A 16,999-nucleotide genomic window follows, 5' to 3' on the forward strand; every position below is an offset into this window, starting at 1 on the left:
CACTCGGGATGTGTAACAGTTCAAAGTAATTCCGCAGAGTAAATGACACACCACAAAGCCTATTATAATCTGCTGAAAAAAGTACAGCTTATTCCCTTGCGTTTAATATAATTAGCAAGACCCCTCAAATCAGGTCTCATAGCCTTTCAAAAGCATAGAACAAATGTTATACTAATGGATGATGTCATTCATGTGGCTGATCATTAATACATTATTGAACCTGTACCCATATACACTCTTTGTGATTTGCTGGCTGGAGGGGTTCGGGCCAAGACAGACCAGCAGCAGGGATACAGTACATTGCCTTGATCACATGGATGCTATCTATCTATCTATCTATCTATCTATCTATCTATCTATCTATCTATCTATCTATCTATCTACACACACACACACACACACACACACACACACACACACACACACACACACACACACAAATACTCCTAAAAATCTAATGTAATGGTAAATAAACAGATTTACAACTCAGCTCTATATACTATTGGAGTTCCCATCTGGTAAATGAGATGACAGTTGAACATTTTTTGACACAAACAACAAAACATGACTACAGGATAGATAGAGTATAGAGTAGAGTACAGTCCCTATAAAGTACCGCTTGGGGGCGATAATTCTACTGCTCGGGGAGAAGTGGCGGCGGTAACAGCAGAAGAAGAGACTATCCATACTCTCCCGTTAATGGGGGCGTGGCTTTGATCGTCCTGCAGACTTTCCTCCCTAATATCGTCGTTTACTCCGCACCTGTACATGTATGTTATCTCGTGTTTAAACAAGTTTCAAACAATTTTAAACACGAACGTTTGTCGGCCTGTGGCTCTAGAAACCCAGTCGGAAGTTGTAATTTTAGCACTCTCCATTTACAACTCGTAAGCAATGTGCTAGCTACGTTTTGCTTTGTAAGCTAAAGTGGACACGCAAGTTAGCTTTAACCTGAAAAGTAATACAAGCTTAGTTAGCCGACTGTAGCTATGCATTTACTGGGCTGATACGGAAACTAAGAATGCTAAGCTAACAACGTAAAGGCGTTTCCCGGGTGACTTCAGTAAGAGGACCCGGTGACCTTTGTTGACAGCTGGCTGTGTGACTTATTTTGGCTGTCGCTCTCGGACCAAGTGTGTGAATGGAGCTACATCTGGCCAGCTGACTGACATGACGCAGCACGGCTGCTACTTTACTGTAGCGCCGAGCACGCACGACTTCATTCAAGACGCCTGAAATGGACCATTAATTGATTTCGTAGTTTTTTGTGTTTATTTGTAAGAATGACTCTCCGGTCAGTGGTGAAGTTGATCCGCCTTGGGAATCGATCATTCATTCTGCTACATGGGAGCTCAGGTCGTGCGCTCCACGCTTCATCACAGCCCGCCACTGGGTTCAAACCAGCAAAGGTAGCGGTTGTGACAAAGACTACACGGTATGAGTTTGAACAGCAACGATATCGCTATGCAGGACTCTCTGAGGAAGACTTAAAGCAGCTGGTAAGACTGGAACCTGCCCGCTGACATACTTGTGACCTCCATGCAAAACATACATACAACAAACACAAGTTGTGCTCCTTTCCTTCCTTTTCCAGTTTTTTCAGTTTGTGTTATTATTATTTTTAGCTCGCTTTGAATGGCTCCAGCTACAGCGGTCTGTTGGAAAGACACAAGATCCACACTAACAGCGTGGATCACATTGTGAAGAGCTTACAGTAAGCCTCCTGCCTATGGACAAACATTCTTCTTTGTTGTTGTGCAGCTGTTGACATACATGTGTTTGCAGGAGAGAAGGCATTGAGGTGCAGGTGGTGAAGAGAGGGGAGTACGATGAAGAGGTGGTGCAGTGGGCAGACGCCATCATCTCTGCTGGAGGTGGGAGCTCTTACTTGTTTGAATTGTTGGAGGAATGTTGACGTCTTATGTTCCGTTCCTTACTTCCCCTTCCTCTTAGTTTTTAATGCTCTGTGATTTCCTGTTGAGTGGAACCTTTCATGTATAATGACTAATAGTGTTTGTCTCATTGTTTGTTTGGTTTAGGTGATGGGACGATGCTTCTTGTTGCCAGTAAGGTGTTAAGCAAGGACAAGCCTGTGGTTGGAGTTAACACTGACCCTGAGAGGTAAGATGGTGAACAAATTAGACGTTTAAAAGGTCATACGGTTTAAAGAAGTACAAAATAAGGGGAGGGGATTGAAATATTAACACACAAGAGAATAAAGTCACTGTATGTCGTCCCTCTTCGATTGAGTTGTGTTCACATACAGTATCTCATAATGCAGTGGATAGAAATAAGTATTTACTTGCCCAAAACATCCAAATAGGGTCTCTATCGGCAATGAAATGGTAGTGGGACTAGTAGATTCACCGGGGTTCCTAACATGCCATGGTTTGTTAAAGCACCTAAACACACCTTGCCTGGAGGGCTTTCTGACTTGCTGGATGTTGATGGTGTGTGTGACATTCATTCAATGCATTGCTCCCTTTTCCAACTTAAGGTCAGAAGGTCATCTTTGTCTTCCTGTACAGTACACTCATGGTTTCCCAGACGCGTTGGAGAAACTCTGTCGTGGTGAGTTCAGGTGTGTATTTTTCCCCCATGGTAAATCTAAATGTTCTTCTGCAGGTTGACTTTGCTCTGTATTGTGAGGATTTTGGTTTGAACTCTTCACTTCTCGGGTTTGTTTGCCTTTGTTGCTCTGTTGTTAAACTTCCGTACAGTCTTCCATCCTACAGAGCTGGGGGAACAGGACATGTACTGTAGAGAAGTACTCCAGAAAGAAAAAATGTTCTCAGTAACAGAGACCAACTGATAACCATTTAGTTTTTACACGACAGACCTAAGTGACTGTTTCATATCTCGCTGTCCTCACATCACTTCGGTGTTCAGGTGGCTGTGGCGGCAGAGGATCCGGCTGCATTTAGAGGGCACAGGCATCAATCCCACTCCAGTCGACCTACATGAGCAGCAGCTGAGTCTGGAGCAACACAGCCAAGCTCACCGCATCACCACCACCAACAAGCAGCAGAGTACGACCCCCCCGCTCTCCTGTCTGACTCAGTAGTGCTTTGGCATTAACTGATGTTTGTAGATTAATATAACGCATATCTTCAGAAACTATTTAGAAAGGTGATTCTCTGGTATCTGACAGTTGTTCGTTTACATCAGGAACGGGAACGCTACACGAACGCCTTTCCAAACCCCGTCTACTTCCCGTCAGAGGCCTGAACGAAATCTTCATCGGAGAGTCTCTGTCCTCCAGGTACCATTTTCATCCAGCCTATCCAACGTACCGAACTCCGTCTCAACATGAACACTATCCGTCCCGGTGAAGCATGAATCTTATCTCCATGGTAACCTCTCATTCTGTAGGGCATCCTACTATGAGATCTCTGTGGACGATGGCCCGTGGGAGAAGCAGAAGAGCTCCGGCCTCAGCATCTGCACAGGAACAGGATCCAAAGCCTGGTACAGATTAAAATGTCTCTAAGGTTTAACTTTAAATGTTAGACTAGTAAAGTGGGTAGTTGTAGTCGTTGAATGTTTGCCTTGTTAAACATTCACTCTGATGGTGAAGGTTGAGTGTTAAGTGTGAGGGAGCTGTCCTTAACTTATTGACTTGACTTTAAATCCATTCATGTCTTTGATTCCTTGGTGTCCACAGGTCTTATAACATTAATAATCTTGCTGAACAATCTGTTGAGGGCGTTCTAAAGATTGGTATGTATATTCTTGGGTTTAATCTGTGCTGTCAAATTTGTTGCACCAAAACCAATTGTACCAAGCGTGTTCTTCCACCCCTCCAGGAAAGTCCCGTTCCAGTCTAGATATCCAACTCAATTCGGAATTTATCGATAAGGGTGAGTCTGGTGTAGGTGGAGTCTTTCTTAAGCAAAAACCAAGTTCTGTCATTTATTATATATATTGATTTTATATTTGTATTATAATGGAAAATGTTCTCATTGTTTCTGTTTCTGTTCAGTTACTGCCGAATACAACAACTCTCTGGTTTTCAGTCCAGATCACAACCTGTTGTTCTTCAGTATCAGGGAGCCCATCGCCAACAGAGTCTACTCCTGCAGTCGTCAAAGAGGCTTTGCCAACAAGTCAGAAACTCTTCCCCTCTCTCTCACTCAAAGCAGTCAAGTTGTCATTCCAGCTGCACTGCATGTTGATTATGTTTTGCTTCTGCTCCTGCAGGGTGTGTGTGCGGTCTCGATGTTGGGATGCCTGCATGGTGGTTGATGGTGGGACTTCCTTTGAGTTCAATGACGGCGCCATAGCTACAATCAGCATGAGTGAGGGAGATCAGCTCCGTACAGTCGTCCTGGAGAGTTGACAGACCAGCTGCCCGACACGTGTGTAGCACACAGTGAAGCTACTTGGTTTCTCACAGTCGACAATGTTGAAAAAGTAGAAGGGAAATACAGGTTTAAAGTCTGTGCAACTGTTTTTGGTATTATTGGGCCTCATTCATCAGCTGTGCCTCCACACAAATTAGTTTGTAATCTGTCCACAAGGACAAATTCACAACATTTGGGTGATTCATTAAAAGTGTTCACACTGGAAAAGGTTCATAGGTAAACATGAAATTCACAAGTGGTGATACAAACCAACCATTCTTCAAGTTGTTTGAATTGATTTGAGTGCACATAATGTAAAGCAAAGTTATGATAACACATAGTAGGTGAAAAGGGTGAATGTTATATTTATTTGAAGAGGGCCGGGTCAGAGAGGTCTGCTCAGCTTGCCCTCCTGTAAACGTAGTGAGCACACAGGACACACATATCTCTCTGTGGAATGGCTTTAATACATTTTTGACACGTCGTCCTCAAGTTAGATGACAATATACAATAAATGAAACAATATACTTCAAGCTAGAAAAAGAAGGCTCAGCAAAAGCCCAGCACATTTAAAACACATGCCCTCTGTTTGTTCTCACTATACCTCCATTGGCACTCACAATATTGTTTTTTAACCTCAGACAAAAGGAGTTACATGTCCCAGATGAATGAGATTCCACAGTTTAAGGTATGCAAAATGCAAGAAATATTGATCTATGAGGCCCCATTGCTTCCTTCTGTGATTTACCTTTCTCCCCAAATCAGTTGTTGCCTTTTGTTTTGTAATCGGCATCCTGTTATCTAGATTGTTAATATTTTCATTTGATTCCAAATCAACCTTTCGTCTGCAAGACTAGTCTGTAAATTACTTAGGAATGTCACGTTCAAGACAGCATTTTGATATGAAAGATATTTCTCCATTTAAGATTGGATTCTGCCACTAAACAGTGATTGATGTGGATCTACTGGCTACTAATGAGATCCACACTTTGCCTTAATGATACACATTACTAGAATTCCTAAAAAGATAGTAATTTCAATTTTCTCCAAATTGATAACGACAGTCTGGGACTGTGAGGGAATCTTTGGTTCTTTGGTGCTCAAAGCACATGGGGGGGGGGGGCGGTGTTTTATTCCTCTAAGGTATAAACATCTGTAAACACTTGGAATAGGTTCATGCTCTAATGTGTGTTTTGATAAATGTTGTGTCTGTTGACTCCTTTTACTGAGAGTGACAGGGACGGTGTGCTGACTGAGAAATATATCCGGGGTACTGAGTGCTGCTGTAGGTATGAAACCAGTCATAAATCAACTAGAATGGCTCTCATTAGAGTGCATACCTCTGCCAATACCTAACAAGCCTGTTCCGTTCAAGTTTAAAAATGTTTTCTGAAGTCATCCTGCACTGCTGGAAGGTTCAGTTCTGGTTCAATCCCTCTGCAGGCCCGAGTTTGGTGTGGTTGTCAATGTGTCAAAGCTTTACAAACCTTAATGTGTTTAAATAAATGAGTATAATAATACATGACTGTTTGTCACCCGTACCTAGATTAGTTAGACACATTAACAGTTTTTATTTCTGTTGAATTTGTGTTGCTCCTGGGACTCGGACCCACAAGAGAGAATAATTGGTTCTTCCCTATATTAATCATAATATAGTAGTGTTTCCATCAGAACAAAATCAATCAGACCTCATATTGTATACTTTCTGAATCGAATTTAATCAGAAAATGTGTGCATCTTACCGATTGTAGTAAAGATCTCCATTTGCTTTTATTCTGACATTACTTTTCTTCACTTTTCTCACTTTCTTTCCTATCCTTTCCTCAGCACTGATTGGTTCTTCTCCCTCCTTTGTTCAGTCATTTACCTGATTGAGTTCACCTGTTCATTTAAGCCTTGCTCACCCTTTCAGTCATGCCTTCCCTGATCATCACATGGGATGGCAGTAGCAGGTAAGCATCAACTTTATAAAATGACATGTGAATTATTAACTTTAACATGTTTTAACTAGTGATGGCGAGATGAAGCTTCATGAAGCACTGAAGCTTTCCTTCCAATTGGTTCACTCAGGCGCCTAAGCTTCACGGTGCCTCATTTGCTCTATTGTGCCATCAAGTGGACAATAAATGTAAAACAGTCAGCGTGATTATAATGACGCGATGGCTTTGGTGTGTGAAGCTTTGAATTGAATTAATCAAGAGTGGTTAACCAGTCCAGTCCAGCTCATAGAGCCACAACACATCCCAACACATAGAGAAGAGGTGACGGAGAATAAGAATAAATCCAAATACAACTCCCTCACTCACCCACAGAAAGAAAGAAAAAATACAGGAAGACAACCCATGACTTGATGGGAAAAGAACTAGAAACAAAAGATAATGATGCTAACCCACACGGGTGCTTAAAGATTAACTAATAAAGAGTGTTCAAACTGTAAACAAAAGACCGGCCCATCCCATAACCAGACGGCCTCGGGAGACAGAGACAGCAGCGGAAAACGTGTTCATCTCATATTTTCGTTTAGTTTTACGCTTTCCTGCACCCACGGTGATTCTGTCAGTAGCTGCTGCCACTCTGAGACTGCGCAGATTAGAATGTTTCATGTTTGGAACATTACCGTTACTTAAAGACCTCTGTGAAGATCGCGTGGTGACAAAATACGTACGAATAAACATGACATTAAAATCGGACAGCTTTTTGTCTGTAAGGCCAAATATAGGCATATGCATTTTAGATGTTTATTTTACAATATGAATATTCTGTACACCAAGAGAAAAACCAGTGAGCACTCGAGCCGAGCCGCACGTCAGCCGACAAAGAGCCGCAGGTTCGCCACCCCTGCTCTAGGGGGTTCTCCAATCTTACAATGTTTGGTTCACCCAGGTACGTTTGGAACTCCACTGATGCGTCCGCAGTGACATTTTGGGTCCTCGCTCACAAACGCGCAGTAAAGTCCCAAGACCACAAAATGTGACAGCGGGAAATCGATTGCGAAATATTGCCATATTTCGAATCGCGCGCGCGAGGCTTCGAACGTCACCACATACATGACCAACACAAACTTCGATACGCACTTCGCAAAAAGTCTTCCCGGATTTCTCGACACACGCTTCGAAGCCTCGACACGAACGGACACATCACTACTTCTGACAGCGGCTGCAAGCTACAAAAGCCTCGCCCAGCTGTGAGACAACAGAAAGAGAAAGTGTGAGGACAGTTATGGAGCTTTCTGTGACGCTGATCCTGGCCGGGCTGATCTTAGTTCTGCTGTGGCTCTTCAGTGTGAGAACAAGCACGAAGAGTCATTTACCTCCAGGACCCAGGGCCTTCTTCTGTTCGGGAACCTGCCACAACTGGACAAGCACAGATCCTTTAAAAGCTTCATCCAGGTGAGAGTTTCATCATTTATGTTGCATTGCTCGGAATGAAATTGAAGCGGTGTAATATTTAACAGTAGAATTGTGAAAAGTCTTTATATGAATTATTATGAATTCATAGACAAGCTTGACTGATGTAAATTGTAATGCATGTTTATCAAGGAATGTAAATGCTGCGTATTTATGTTCTTTGTATACATTTGTGTTCATTTTTCCCATATTGTTTGTCTATCATGTGTTTAATTTTTGATGCATATCATTGCCACCACTCCCTGCTGATGCCATTAGGTGGACTCAAAATCCACTTGTTTGCTAACAAAGACGTCTCTTGCTTTCATGTCTGGCTCCAGCTCAGTGAAAAGTATGGCCCTGTGATGACGGTGCACCTGGGCTGGAGGCGGGCAGTTGTTCTGGTTGGATATGACGCAGTGAAGGAGGCTCTGGTTGACCATGCAGAGGACTTCACTGGCAGAGGGCCGGTGCCCTTTCTGATCAAAGCTACCAGGGGCTACGGTACTGCAGGCAGGAATCAGGATGCCATGTTTCTATTGTTCTTAAAAGGACAACAAGCTTTATTTCTTGCGCTCTGTCAGGTTTGGCTATCAGTAATGGGGAGCGTTGGCGCCAGCTGCGACGTTTCACATTAATGACGCTCAAAGACTTTGGGATGGGACGCAAAGGAATGGAAAAGTGGATACAGGAGGAGAGCAAACACCTGGAAGAATGTGTGAATGCTTTCAAAGGTAAAGTGACCAAAAACTCGGCAGGTGTGAGGATACATTTCAAATACATATTTTTAAGAAATAAAGACACCTCACACTTTACATGCATGTGGTGGAGACAAACAAATATTGGCTCCGATAGGTCCCAGTCATAAATCCAGAACACGTGTGTAAAGTGTATTGATTGCTCCGGTGGTTAATCCTTATCTCTGAGGACAGCAAGCTGTTACATAACACACTAAAGCTACCCTCATATAATTCAACATGACTTTAACTCGTCTGTGTATTGTTGTGAGTAGTTACTAAACCTTCACATGAGGTCACTTGGGTTTGAAACTCAAAGGCTCAGCGATCATCAGAGATCTTACCACCTAAAATAGTAGTTGGTATTAAAAGGTGCAGCTGTTCTATCCAGTGGTGGTTCTACATTCGACTCTATAAACCTTTACCCCTCCAGCCCTGAGTTTATCATGCGCCTACAAAGGAAGTCATGAGTTCACGATCTCTGTCTGTTTGTGTGCAGGATATTCCAAAAAGTAAAGAAATGATGTTGAAGGGTGGGATTTGGGCCGAGGAAGAGTTGATTGAATTTTGAGTTGGGATGTGGATACTGGATGTTTTTCCTTGAACATTGCAAGATTGTGCATTTGTTTGCAGTTTAGCATGTCTCTCAAAAACCAAGGCACCGATCTTACAAACGTGCAACCATCACCAGTGTGCAGCTAAGATGATTGTTGTTGAAGTTGTAGATCCAGAAGAAGAGGATGACCCCAATTTCAAGGCAACAAGTCTTTACTATAGTCTTCCTCCTCCTCGTCCAGGTTTTTCCCTTTGATCCCAGTCTCATCATGAGTCGCACGGTGTCCAACGTGATCTGTTGCATGGTGTTCGGTCAGGGCTTCACCGATGAAGACCAGCAGTTCCTGCGCCTCCTCAACATCATTTCTGAACTTTTAAAGTTTGCCAGCAGTCCTCGGGGCGTGGTAGGTTTCCTTCAGATCACTGTGTGTCTGTCAGTTGGTAGATGAAATGATGATGGAAGATTCACATCAATATACACTGACCAATTTAAAGAATTCATCTTGGTTCCCTCTGCTTCTCTCCTGTAGATGTTCAATGTCTTTCCCTGGCTCATGGAGCGTTTGCCCGCCCACCAGCACACCGTTTTCGCTCAGATAGAAGAAATATGAGAATTTATCAAGACAAAGATCCAAGAGCACCAGGACACAATTGACTCCAGCTCTGAGAGACTACATTGACTGCTTCCTCATGCGATAGATCAGGTTGGAAAAATCTTGAGACAATATGCCTTAATTATTCAGTACCTTATTTATAAGATCATATGCTAAATCTCTGCATTTTCCATTAAAAACAGCATTACCAGACTGTTCAAGTCAATCTGTCAAACTCACAGAAACACCAAAATCTGCCATGTTATGTAGCTTATAGCCTAATTTAGCTGATTGTATTGTTTTTTAGTATTTTCAACCTAACAGCGCTGTAACCATTTTGTCCTCTAAGGAGAAGAACAATCCTAAAACGGAATTCCATCAGGACAACATGCTGTCTACAGTGCTGAATCTGTTCCTGGCAGGAACAGAAACCACCAGCACAACTATCAGATACGCCCTCCTGATCCTGATCAAGTACCCCCTCATCCAGGGTAGGTCCCCTCAGAAGGCTGTCATTGTCTGTTTTGACCTGGTCTCAATAATACTTAGAGGATCATTTGGAATATATGCAGCTGTCAGCCTGTCTGACCATGCAGCCTTCAATGCCTCGAGAGGAGCAAGTCTTTAGCTTTGATGTTTTTCTTCCCCAGAGCAAATGCAACAGGAGATTGACAAGGCGATTGGACCAAAGATTACAGTCAGAATGGAGGCGAGGAAATCCCTCCCTTTTACTGACGCTGTCATTCATGAGGTGCAGCGTTTCCTGGATGTCGTCCCCCTCAGTATCCCTCATTACACACTGAAGGACGTCTCTTTCAGAGGTTACACCATCCCCAAGGTACCCAAGAGTCATTGTCACCTTCATATCAAGACAGCACAGAGTTTAACATGATGATAAATGCAGAAAGTTAGATTATGACAGAAGCCATGTGGCAAAGTATCAACGGCAGATAGTTATGTGGCTGTAACAGGTTGGTTTGTGTGTGTGTATACACACACACACAACCCCCGTGACTGTAACACCATGCCATCTACAAACATGCACTGCCCAGACAGATGCTTGAACTACACATTACTGACTTTGGTCTCATGTTGTGTGAACAGGACACAGTGATCATCCCCTTGTTGCACTCTATGCTGAAGGAGGAAAAGCAGTGGGCGACTCCCTTCTCCTTCAACCCCCAGCACTTCCTGGACCAGAATGGCAACTTCAAGAAAAATCCTGCATTCATGCCATTTGCTGCAGGTAAAATACGACCTCATGAACTCATCAAATCACATCTCATTTCAGGGCATTTCTCCACACACAGTGTTTTGTTTGCGGTCTCCTCTCAGGGAAGAGAAGCTGTGTTGGAGAGTCTCTGGCTCGCATGGAGCTTTTCATCTTCATAGTGTCGCTGTTGCAGCATTTCACCTTCTCCTGCCCTGGAAGCCCAGACAGCATAGACCTCAACCCAGAGTTCAGCAGCTTCGCCAACGTGCCACGCAGGTACCAGATCATTGCCACTCCTCGGTGACTCCCTGGCTCTCCATTCAAAGAACCTATCCCGACTTAGAGGATCAATCGAACGGCAGTATCATAAAGGACTACCAGGCATAATCATCATGCAATCATGCAATGCTCTGAAATATTATCTTTATATATCTATTTAGATTGTTTTGTATCTCTGCTTACAATTCACATTGGAATTTAAATCCTTATTAATCTTTTACCTGTGCATAGGAGCCTTTGAGGATCAGTAAAGGTAGGAAGGAAAGAGACTGAAATAAGTACGCAGTGAAAGGAAGGAGGAGGCTAATGTTTCATATCAGACTTATTTTTCATTACGAGTTACAGTGTGAGTCTTTATGACTGTAGATTGGAACAGGCATCATGAAAATGTGCTTTAGATTAGTTAACGTGCTCCAACATGTTTTAACTCATTGAACACTCAGTATTTGACAGATGTTGGAGTTGATCTTTTGTAAATCAAGGGTTGCATTTTTTTACAATATACATATATATCCATATATGCCCATGGCACGTAAATCTTGAATCAAAAGTAGAAAATGAACAGATTAAATGTTTAAGGTCCATATATATGTATGACAGAGCTGTTAACAGAATATCAATACTTCTGAGTCATAACAATTGTTCTTATATTTCTTATATATACAGTTTGTGATATATAATTGAACATCCAAGACTGTTTTTACTTTGACAATTTCAAAACCCAAAGTGTTTTCAAAAATAAGACGCTTTGACTCGGGTATCATGTATCTTTTTTTTCTATCAAAATGTTTTAATGATCATCAAAATGAGAGGCTAAAAGACCACTCCTACTGACAAATAGTGCAATAGAGATCCACAACTGTTGACATGAGCTTATTTTAAAATGCCATTAATAACATTACAACAGTAGACAAATGGTACACATTGTCTGACAGTAAACATATTTCACATCTAGCAACAATGTCATCCAGCAGGAATAACCAGAGCTTCACGATTCAAATATTATTTCACAATCCACTGATTGAGTTCAACTGCTATCTAAAGGAAGGGATAACAACAACAGGGCACTTGTGCAATTTGTATGAAAATGTGAGTCAACTGTCTCACTGACTGACCATTACAAAATACTGGAATGAAGACAATTGACCCTCTTCCCTCTCCTATATGAACTTTCTAACAGTTTAAAACGAACCCAGATTTGGTTGAAGTCTCACTGGGAATGTGACTCATTGGGAATTTTAATCGATCACTACACAACAATTTGCTGTAACAAAAGACAACCAAAAATCTTGAAAAGCACAACGCAATTTGTATGTGGCGACGACTAGAACATAACCCTCAGTCTGCATCTCCTGTTCCACATCTTAAACTCATGGTACGGGCTCACTGGGCTGTCACATGTTGTGGGTGTGGGACGGGCAATGTTGGAGAAAGGCCTGGAGTTGATGGAGATGTGAGCCATTCCCGTCTTCAATGTAGTCAGGTGACTTTCATTGACGAGTCCAAATACATCCAACTGTCGCAATGCAGGGAATGCTGCACTGAAGTCACTAGAAGTACATACAAACACAGTTAAAGGGTGGAATTACCACCAACATTTACACAGTGTGGTCCATTTATGCACGTCTGCAGGTTTTACTGTTGATGGTGTGTGTGTGTGTGATAGCAGGGGATGAACTTACGTCAGGGCAGCTAAATTGATGAGATAGCAGCGGCTCAACGAGAGATGGTGGAGATTTTTCAGTTGAGCAAGAGCAGGGAAGCTATCAGCCGTGAGCAGAGCGCTGTCACTGAAATACAACAGAACACAGACATCAGTGTTATCACTCAAATGGTGGTGTTGAAAATATGAGGTTGTCTCGTGCATTGTATCTGCGAGAAATACTTTCTTACAACTGTGTACTGATAGAAATGACAAATACTCCAGGAGGAATCCACTCTTACCTTAAATCTAGCGTTTGAAGATTGGGGCATTGCAGAGCCAGTAGCTTCACATCTGTTAAAGAGACGATGTTACATTGTTAAAAGGAGTTTACTGATCAATAAGAGTGCAGTTGAACACACGTGACAACTGCTATGACTCAGTGAAATCACAAAGGTTTCTACCTATTCGTACAGAAGGCAAGTTTAAAATATGTAGTTTGGGTCAATTGGAAATCTACAAAAGGGTGAATTCCTTAGGCTCATGTTCTACTGAGTCACTTTTTTGACAATGCATACAAATGAAAATGATTTTATCCTGTGAATTAGAGAATTCACAACATTGCTGTGATTTATCAAAGATGTTTGTCTTGGAAAAGGTTTGCAGGTATACAACTGATAACCTATAGTAGAATACATAGATTAATTGAAAATGTTCTACTTCATTGAAGAGGGGCTGTGAAAGTCTTGTACCACAACAATTCTTAAGGAGCTTTATCCATTTCCCCGTAATGGCAGAACTGTTGGTAAACCTGGTAAACATTCCACCATTTGACTAAAATCTCAAACGCTGGATTTCTAGCAGGGGGGCGAAGAACTTCAACAGCATGAAAACTTCACTCAAGTGCTTCACTATGAATCCAGCCCATGACCCTGGACAGATTCCATACCAGCACTCATCCCTCCTTACCTGGCAGAGTGAGGTTCTGTCTGTAGCCGCTGAGGTTGAGGTGAGTGACACTGGAGCTCAGACCGCCGACCACATTCCTCACATGACTGTCACTGAAGTCACACCACGATATGTTCAACTGCTTCAATCTGCAAAGGAGGAAAAACAATCAAATCCCTCTGCATCGCTCCGTTCCAGGGATGAGGATGAAGTGGGCGGAGCTTCTTACTGGTGCAGGGATTCGAGCATGTCGCCCACAGACTGAGCCGAGAAGCTGGAACATCCGCTCAGATTCAGCTGCTGGATGTTGGGATTCATGGATAAAGAGCTGAGGAACAAACACAACATTCAGTGAATATGACACCATGATGGCAAAGATTAGATTCCTATACAGGTCTGACCACAATCCAAGCCAATCCAAGCATGGGATGCCATTTTGGAAAGCTCACCTGCTGAAACTGTATTGGCTGAAACACTGAACAAATGATGCGTGGGTATCCGGCTCTACACAGACGATGGAAGCTGATGTCCTCTCTAAGATTGTAGTTCTGTTCATTTATTCATCTAGGGGGGTTTGCCAAATCATTTTATATTTGGATGCAGGAACACTGTTGCAAAAAGCTCTTGCATGTGAGGTTTCAGGCTGTTTAAGTGCTGTGTTGGCTCGTCTAGTTGCTAAAGTGTGTTTTTACTGAGGAGGGTTTGCAGAATGGTTGTTATGGACAACGCATGAGGATCAATGCCAAAGCCAATAAGCTGTTCTGGTAGTAAAACTGTCCTCAACTCTCTCTTGTTCCATTTGCCACACAGACACCTCCAGTATGCGTTTCCTGCACAGACTCACTGGATGATGCTATCAGAAAGCTGCAGGCCCTCCAGACTGAGACACTCCAGCAGCCGGCAGTGACAGATGATGCTCTCCAGGGCCGAGGTAGGAAGAATTGAACTGGAGAGGTCCAGCTGAACGATCTGCAAAGAGCTGAACACAGAGAAAAAGAAGCACACGTGTTTATTCTACGTCAGACTTTCTCTGTACGACTGCAGAGATGTGTTGAGGGTCTTGGTTTTAAAGGCACTAAAAGTGAGCACTAGTATTTAAAAGGAGACCACAGAGATTCTGCCTCCAGACATTTTCAAACCACCTATCTGATCTGCCATGACTCACCTTGTGCCTGTGAAGTACTGATCTTCAATGAAGGAGCGAGGGCAGCGCAGCCGGCGGACGCCAGTTTTCAGCACCTGTTGCATAGCAGGGCCCATGTTGGTCAATCCCTCCAGATCCACACTGTGCCACAGAGACTCGTCAAACCTGGGATGGGAAACAGACCAGTTAGGAACATGAAAAAGAACAAATGCTTAAGACTGAGCCTCATAAAATCGGGTGTCAGGCATGCAGACACACTCTTGTGCGACTGGCTGTAGGTGGTCTCCTTCTTCTCTTCACTTATGGTGGCAGAATGCAGCTGTGTTCTCACAGACCGGAAAATGTCTGAAACTATTTGATGCATTGCTTTACAAAAGATAAATGGCTGCCAAAGCAGCTGTGTAGGTGAACATTAAGGCTTTTAACTGAGAGCCAATGGAGGGATATGAACTGCTTTGAGCTGGTTGAAGACCAGATGAGCTGCTGCATTCTGGATCATTTGCAAAATATACTATTGTAATGCTTTAGAAATCTGTCCCAAAAAAGTAGACTATGGGGGGAGAAAACCATCAGCCTGAATCAGTGGTTTCATGTAGTGAGCAGTTGTAAACTCACACTAAACGATGCCAGCGCCTGCAGACTGTGGACATCCTGAGGAGATCCTGCAGAGGGAGGTAAAACAGGATCCTAAGAAGAAGCTCATCTGGTAGATGGTCCCATGAAAAATCTGTCAGGAACAAGACAAACATGAATGTGAATACGCAGCAAAGAAAGACAGATCCATATAGCAAACTGCTTCAGTTTAAAGTAGATCAAGAAGTTTAGAGTAACCTAATGTGGCTTCTTTCCTCCTCCGCGGCCGTCGGGCCAAAACAAAATGGTTACTGTCGTTCTCTTTCCCTTTGCAGACAAGCTGCGTGGTGTGAGGGTTGTGGAGCGTGAGGTCGTGCTGGATGAGCTCGGTGGGAGTGCTCTCCACGTCCAGGCCGTCACCGAGGACCAGGCAGCTCCTGGACTTGCGCTTATTGCTCTTCTTGGGTTGAGACACAGAACCCTGAAGACTCAAGCAGGGCAGCTCCTGCAATGGCCAGCTGAGTGGAAGGACAAGATCATCCATTAATAAGGTTAGAGATGATGCAATACTCTCTACAAACACTATGGTTTCAGAATAAGATACTTAACTTTACAAAACAAGACAACTCAGTGGGTTTTTATTATTATTTGACAGTAAAGTTGTATTCTTATAAGCCTGATTACAATACAGGTTAGTTAGATCCCCTCATCTAAACATTTGAACATGTAACTTTCAACCATTTGTCCATTTCTGCATATTTCAGAACTAAAGTTTCTAACTAAAGTAAAGAAACCTTTTTGGAGTGAAACGTCAAGATTAAAGTTTCGATTCGTTTGATCTGATTCCAATCTTAAGAAGAAAAGAAAAGACCTTTACAATGTTCTGTGTGTATTATGCAAAAGAAGAGCCAAGCCTGTTGTGTATTGCACCTTTGTATTCCGTGTGGATGAATGGCGGCCACAGGTTAAAGCGCCATATTATCAGATCGTTATGCCAAGACTCAATGAAACACATGAATCAATGCTGACATTTAAGAGGACCAATTCATGCAAAATTTGTTCAGATAAATTACGTATCACCCTCAGTCAGGAACACACGAGAAAGTAACCATGTGTTGCAAGCCTATGATTGCTCCTTTCTACACCGATCACACGATCAAACTTAACTAACACATCCACAAACATACCTGTACTTTGACATCTCCGCGGTTTGGAACAAAATGAATCATACATGCAGCACAGCTATTATACTCATGTGTTCTCCACAGAGCACTTTCTTTCAATCCCGCGCAACAGGCTGACCGGGGTGACGTCAGAGCACGCATGCGCAGATTTAGTTCTCCTTCTTCTTCTTCTACCAGCTATTTGATGCAGTACCGCCCCCATCTGAACAGGAAAAAGGATGGGGAAACTAGGAGAAATATGAAAAACTTATTATTATTAGAAGTAGTAGTACCTGATGGTAGTCATAGTTTCTGAAGTTAAATTTAATATAATTATTAAACAGTTTCTCCAAGTTTCATGACAAAAACATGGAATACTGAAGTAATTGATGCCGCAAGAACAAAACTGTTGGATCCGTAACG

At 42.7% G+C, this 16,999-nt stretch overlaps 2 protein-coding genes, 1 long non-coding RNA gene and 1 pseudogene across 7 annotated transcripts in view; 3 read left to right on the forward strand and 1 right to left on the reverse strand.

Annotated features, from left to right (window-relative positions):
- The first annotated feature begins 672 nt into the window (after positions 1–672).
- On the forward strand, positions 673–4,694 carry nadk2 (NAD kinase 2, mitochondrial). 2 transcript variants are annotated; one of them, XM_076164206.1, is made up of 13 exons: positions 673–770; positions 1,283–1,499; positions 1,626–1,714; positions 1,786–1,874; positions 2,040–2,121; positions 2,498–2,581; positions 2,890–3,029; positions 3,169–3,262; positions 3,373–3,468; positions 3,665–3,720; positions 3,807–3,860; positions 3,983–4,106; positions 4,201–4,694. In XM_076164206.1, exons 2-13 carry the CDS (start codon positions 1,284–1,286, stop codon positions 4,337–4,339), a joined length of 1,263 nt encoding a protein of 420 aa, XP_076020321.1. In that variant the 5' UTR covers positions 673–770; position 1,283; the 3' UTR covers positions 4,340–4,694. The 2 variants fall into 2 exon arrangements, with proteins under 2 accessions (XP_076020321.1, XP_076020323.1); XM_076164208.1 differs by having other exon boundaries at positions 701–770; positions 1,262–1,499.
- Positions 4,695–7,370: 2,676 nt separating this feature from the next.
- Positions 7,371–11,864, forward strand: LOC143011040 (cytochrome P450 2B4-like; annotated as a pseudogene).
- Positions 11,865–11,905: 41 nt separating this feature from the next.
- skp2 (S-phase kinase-associated protein 2, E3 ubiquitin protein ligase) lies at positions 11,906–16,713 on the reverse strand. The gene is made up of 10 exons (XM_076163694.1): positions 16,601–16,713; positions 15,672–15,931; positions 15,456–15,567; positions 14,862–15,005; positions 14,541–14,675; positions 13,926–14,024; positions 13,718–13,845; positions 13,051–13,102; positions 12,789–12,896; positions 11,906–12,656 (listed from the first exon to the last, which is right to left on the reverse strand). The coding sequence occupies exons 1-10, from the start codon at positions 16,612–16,614 to the stop codon at positions 12,431–12,433; spliced, it is 1,278 nt and encodes a 425-aa protein (XP_076019809.1). The 5' UTR covers positions 16,615–16,713; the 3' UTR covers positions 11,906–12,430.
- The window catches only part of LOC143011041 (uncharacterized), a 35,050-nt gene continuing 30,940 nt past the window's right edge, over positions 12,890–16,999 (forward strand). For 2 of the 4 annotated variants that reach the window (XR_012964882.1, XR_012964881.1), the window contains exons 1-3: positions 12,890–13,757; positions 13,895–14,627; positions 15,749–15,964. This is a non-coding gene — a long non-coding RNA (uncharacterized LOC143011041). Of the gene's footprint in view, positions 13,758–13,853; positions 14,628–15,748; positions 15,965–16,999 lie in introns of all 4 variants that reach the window. The other 2 variants (XR_012964883.1, XR_012964884.1) reach the window with 2 other exon arrangements.

The sequence above is a fragment of the Genypterus blacodes genome, unplaced genomic scaffold (genome assembly GCF_046128005.1).
Source record: "Genypterus blacodes isolate CSIRO-AG114 ecotype Tasmania unplaced genomic scaffold, CSIRO-AGI_Gbla_v1 ptg000133l_1, whole genome shotgun sequence".
Taxonomy (NCBI): domain Eukaryota; kingdom Metazoa; phylum Chordata; class Actinopteri; order Ophidiiformes; family Ophidiidae; genus Genypterus; species Genypterus blacodes.

Coding starts and splice junctions, on each gene's coding strand:
- skp2 (XM_076163694.1), bottom strand. Junction 14,676..14,861: donor CAGTACTTCACAGGCACAAG/GTGAGTCATGGC, acceptor CTCTGTGTTCAG/CTCTTTGCAGATCGTTCAGC. Junction 14,025..14,540: donor CTTTCTGATAGCATCATCCA/GTGAGTCTGTGC, acceptor TTTGTTCCTCAG/CTCTTTATCCATGAATCCCA.
- nadk2 (XM_076164206.1), top strand. CDS start 1,284: ATGACTCTCCGGTCAGTGGTGAAGTTGATCCGCCTTGGGAATCGATCA. Junction 3,030..3,168: donor CACCACCAACAAGCAGCAGA/GTACGACCCCCC, acceptor CGTTTACATCAG/GAACGGGAACGCTACACGAA. Junction 3,721..3,806: donor TGAGGGCGTTCTAAAGATTG/GTATGTATATTC, acceptor CCACCCCTCCAG/GAAAGTCCCGTTCCAGTCTA.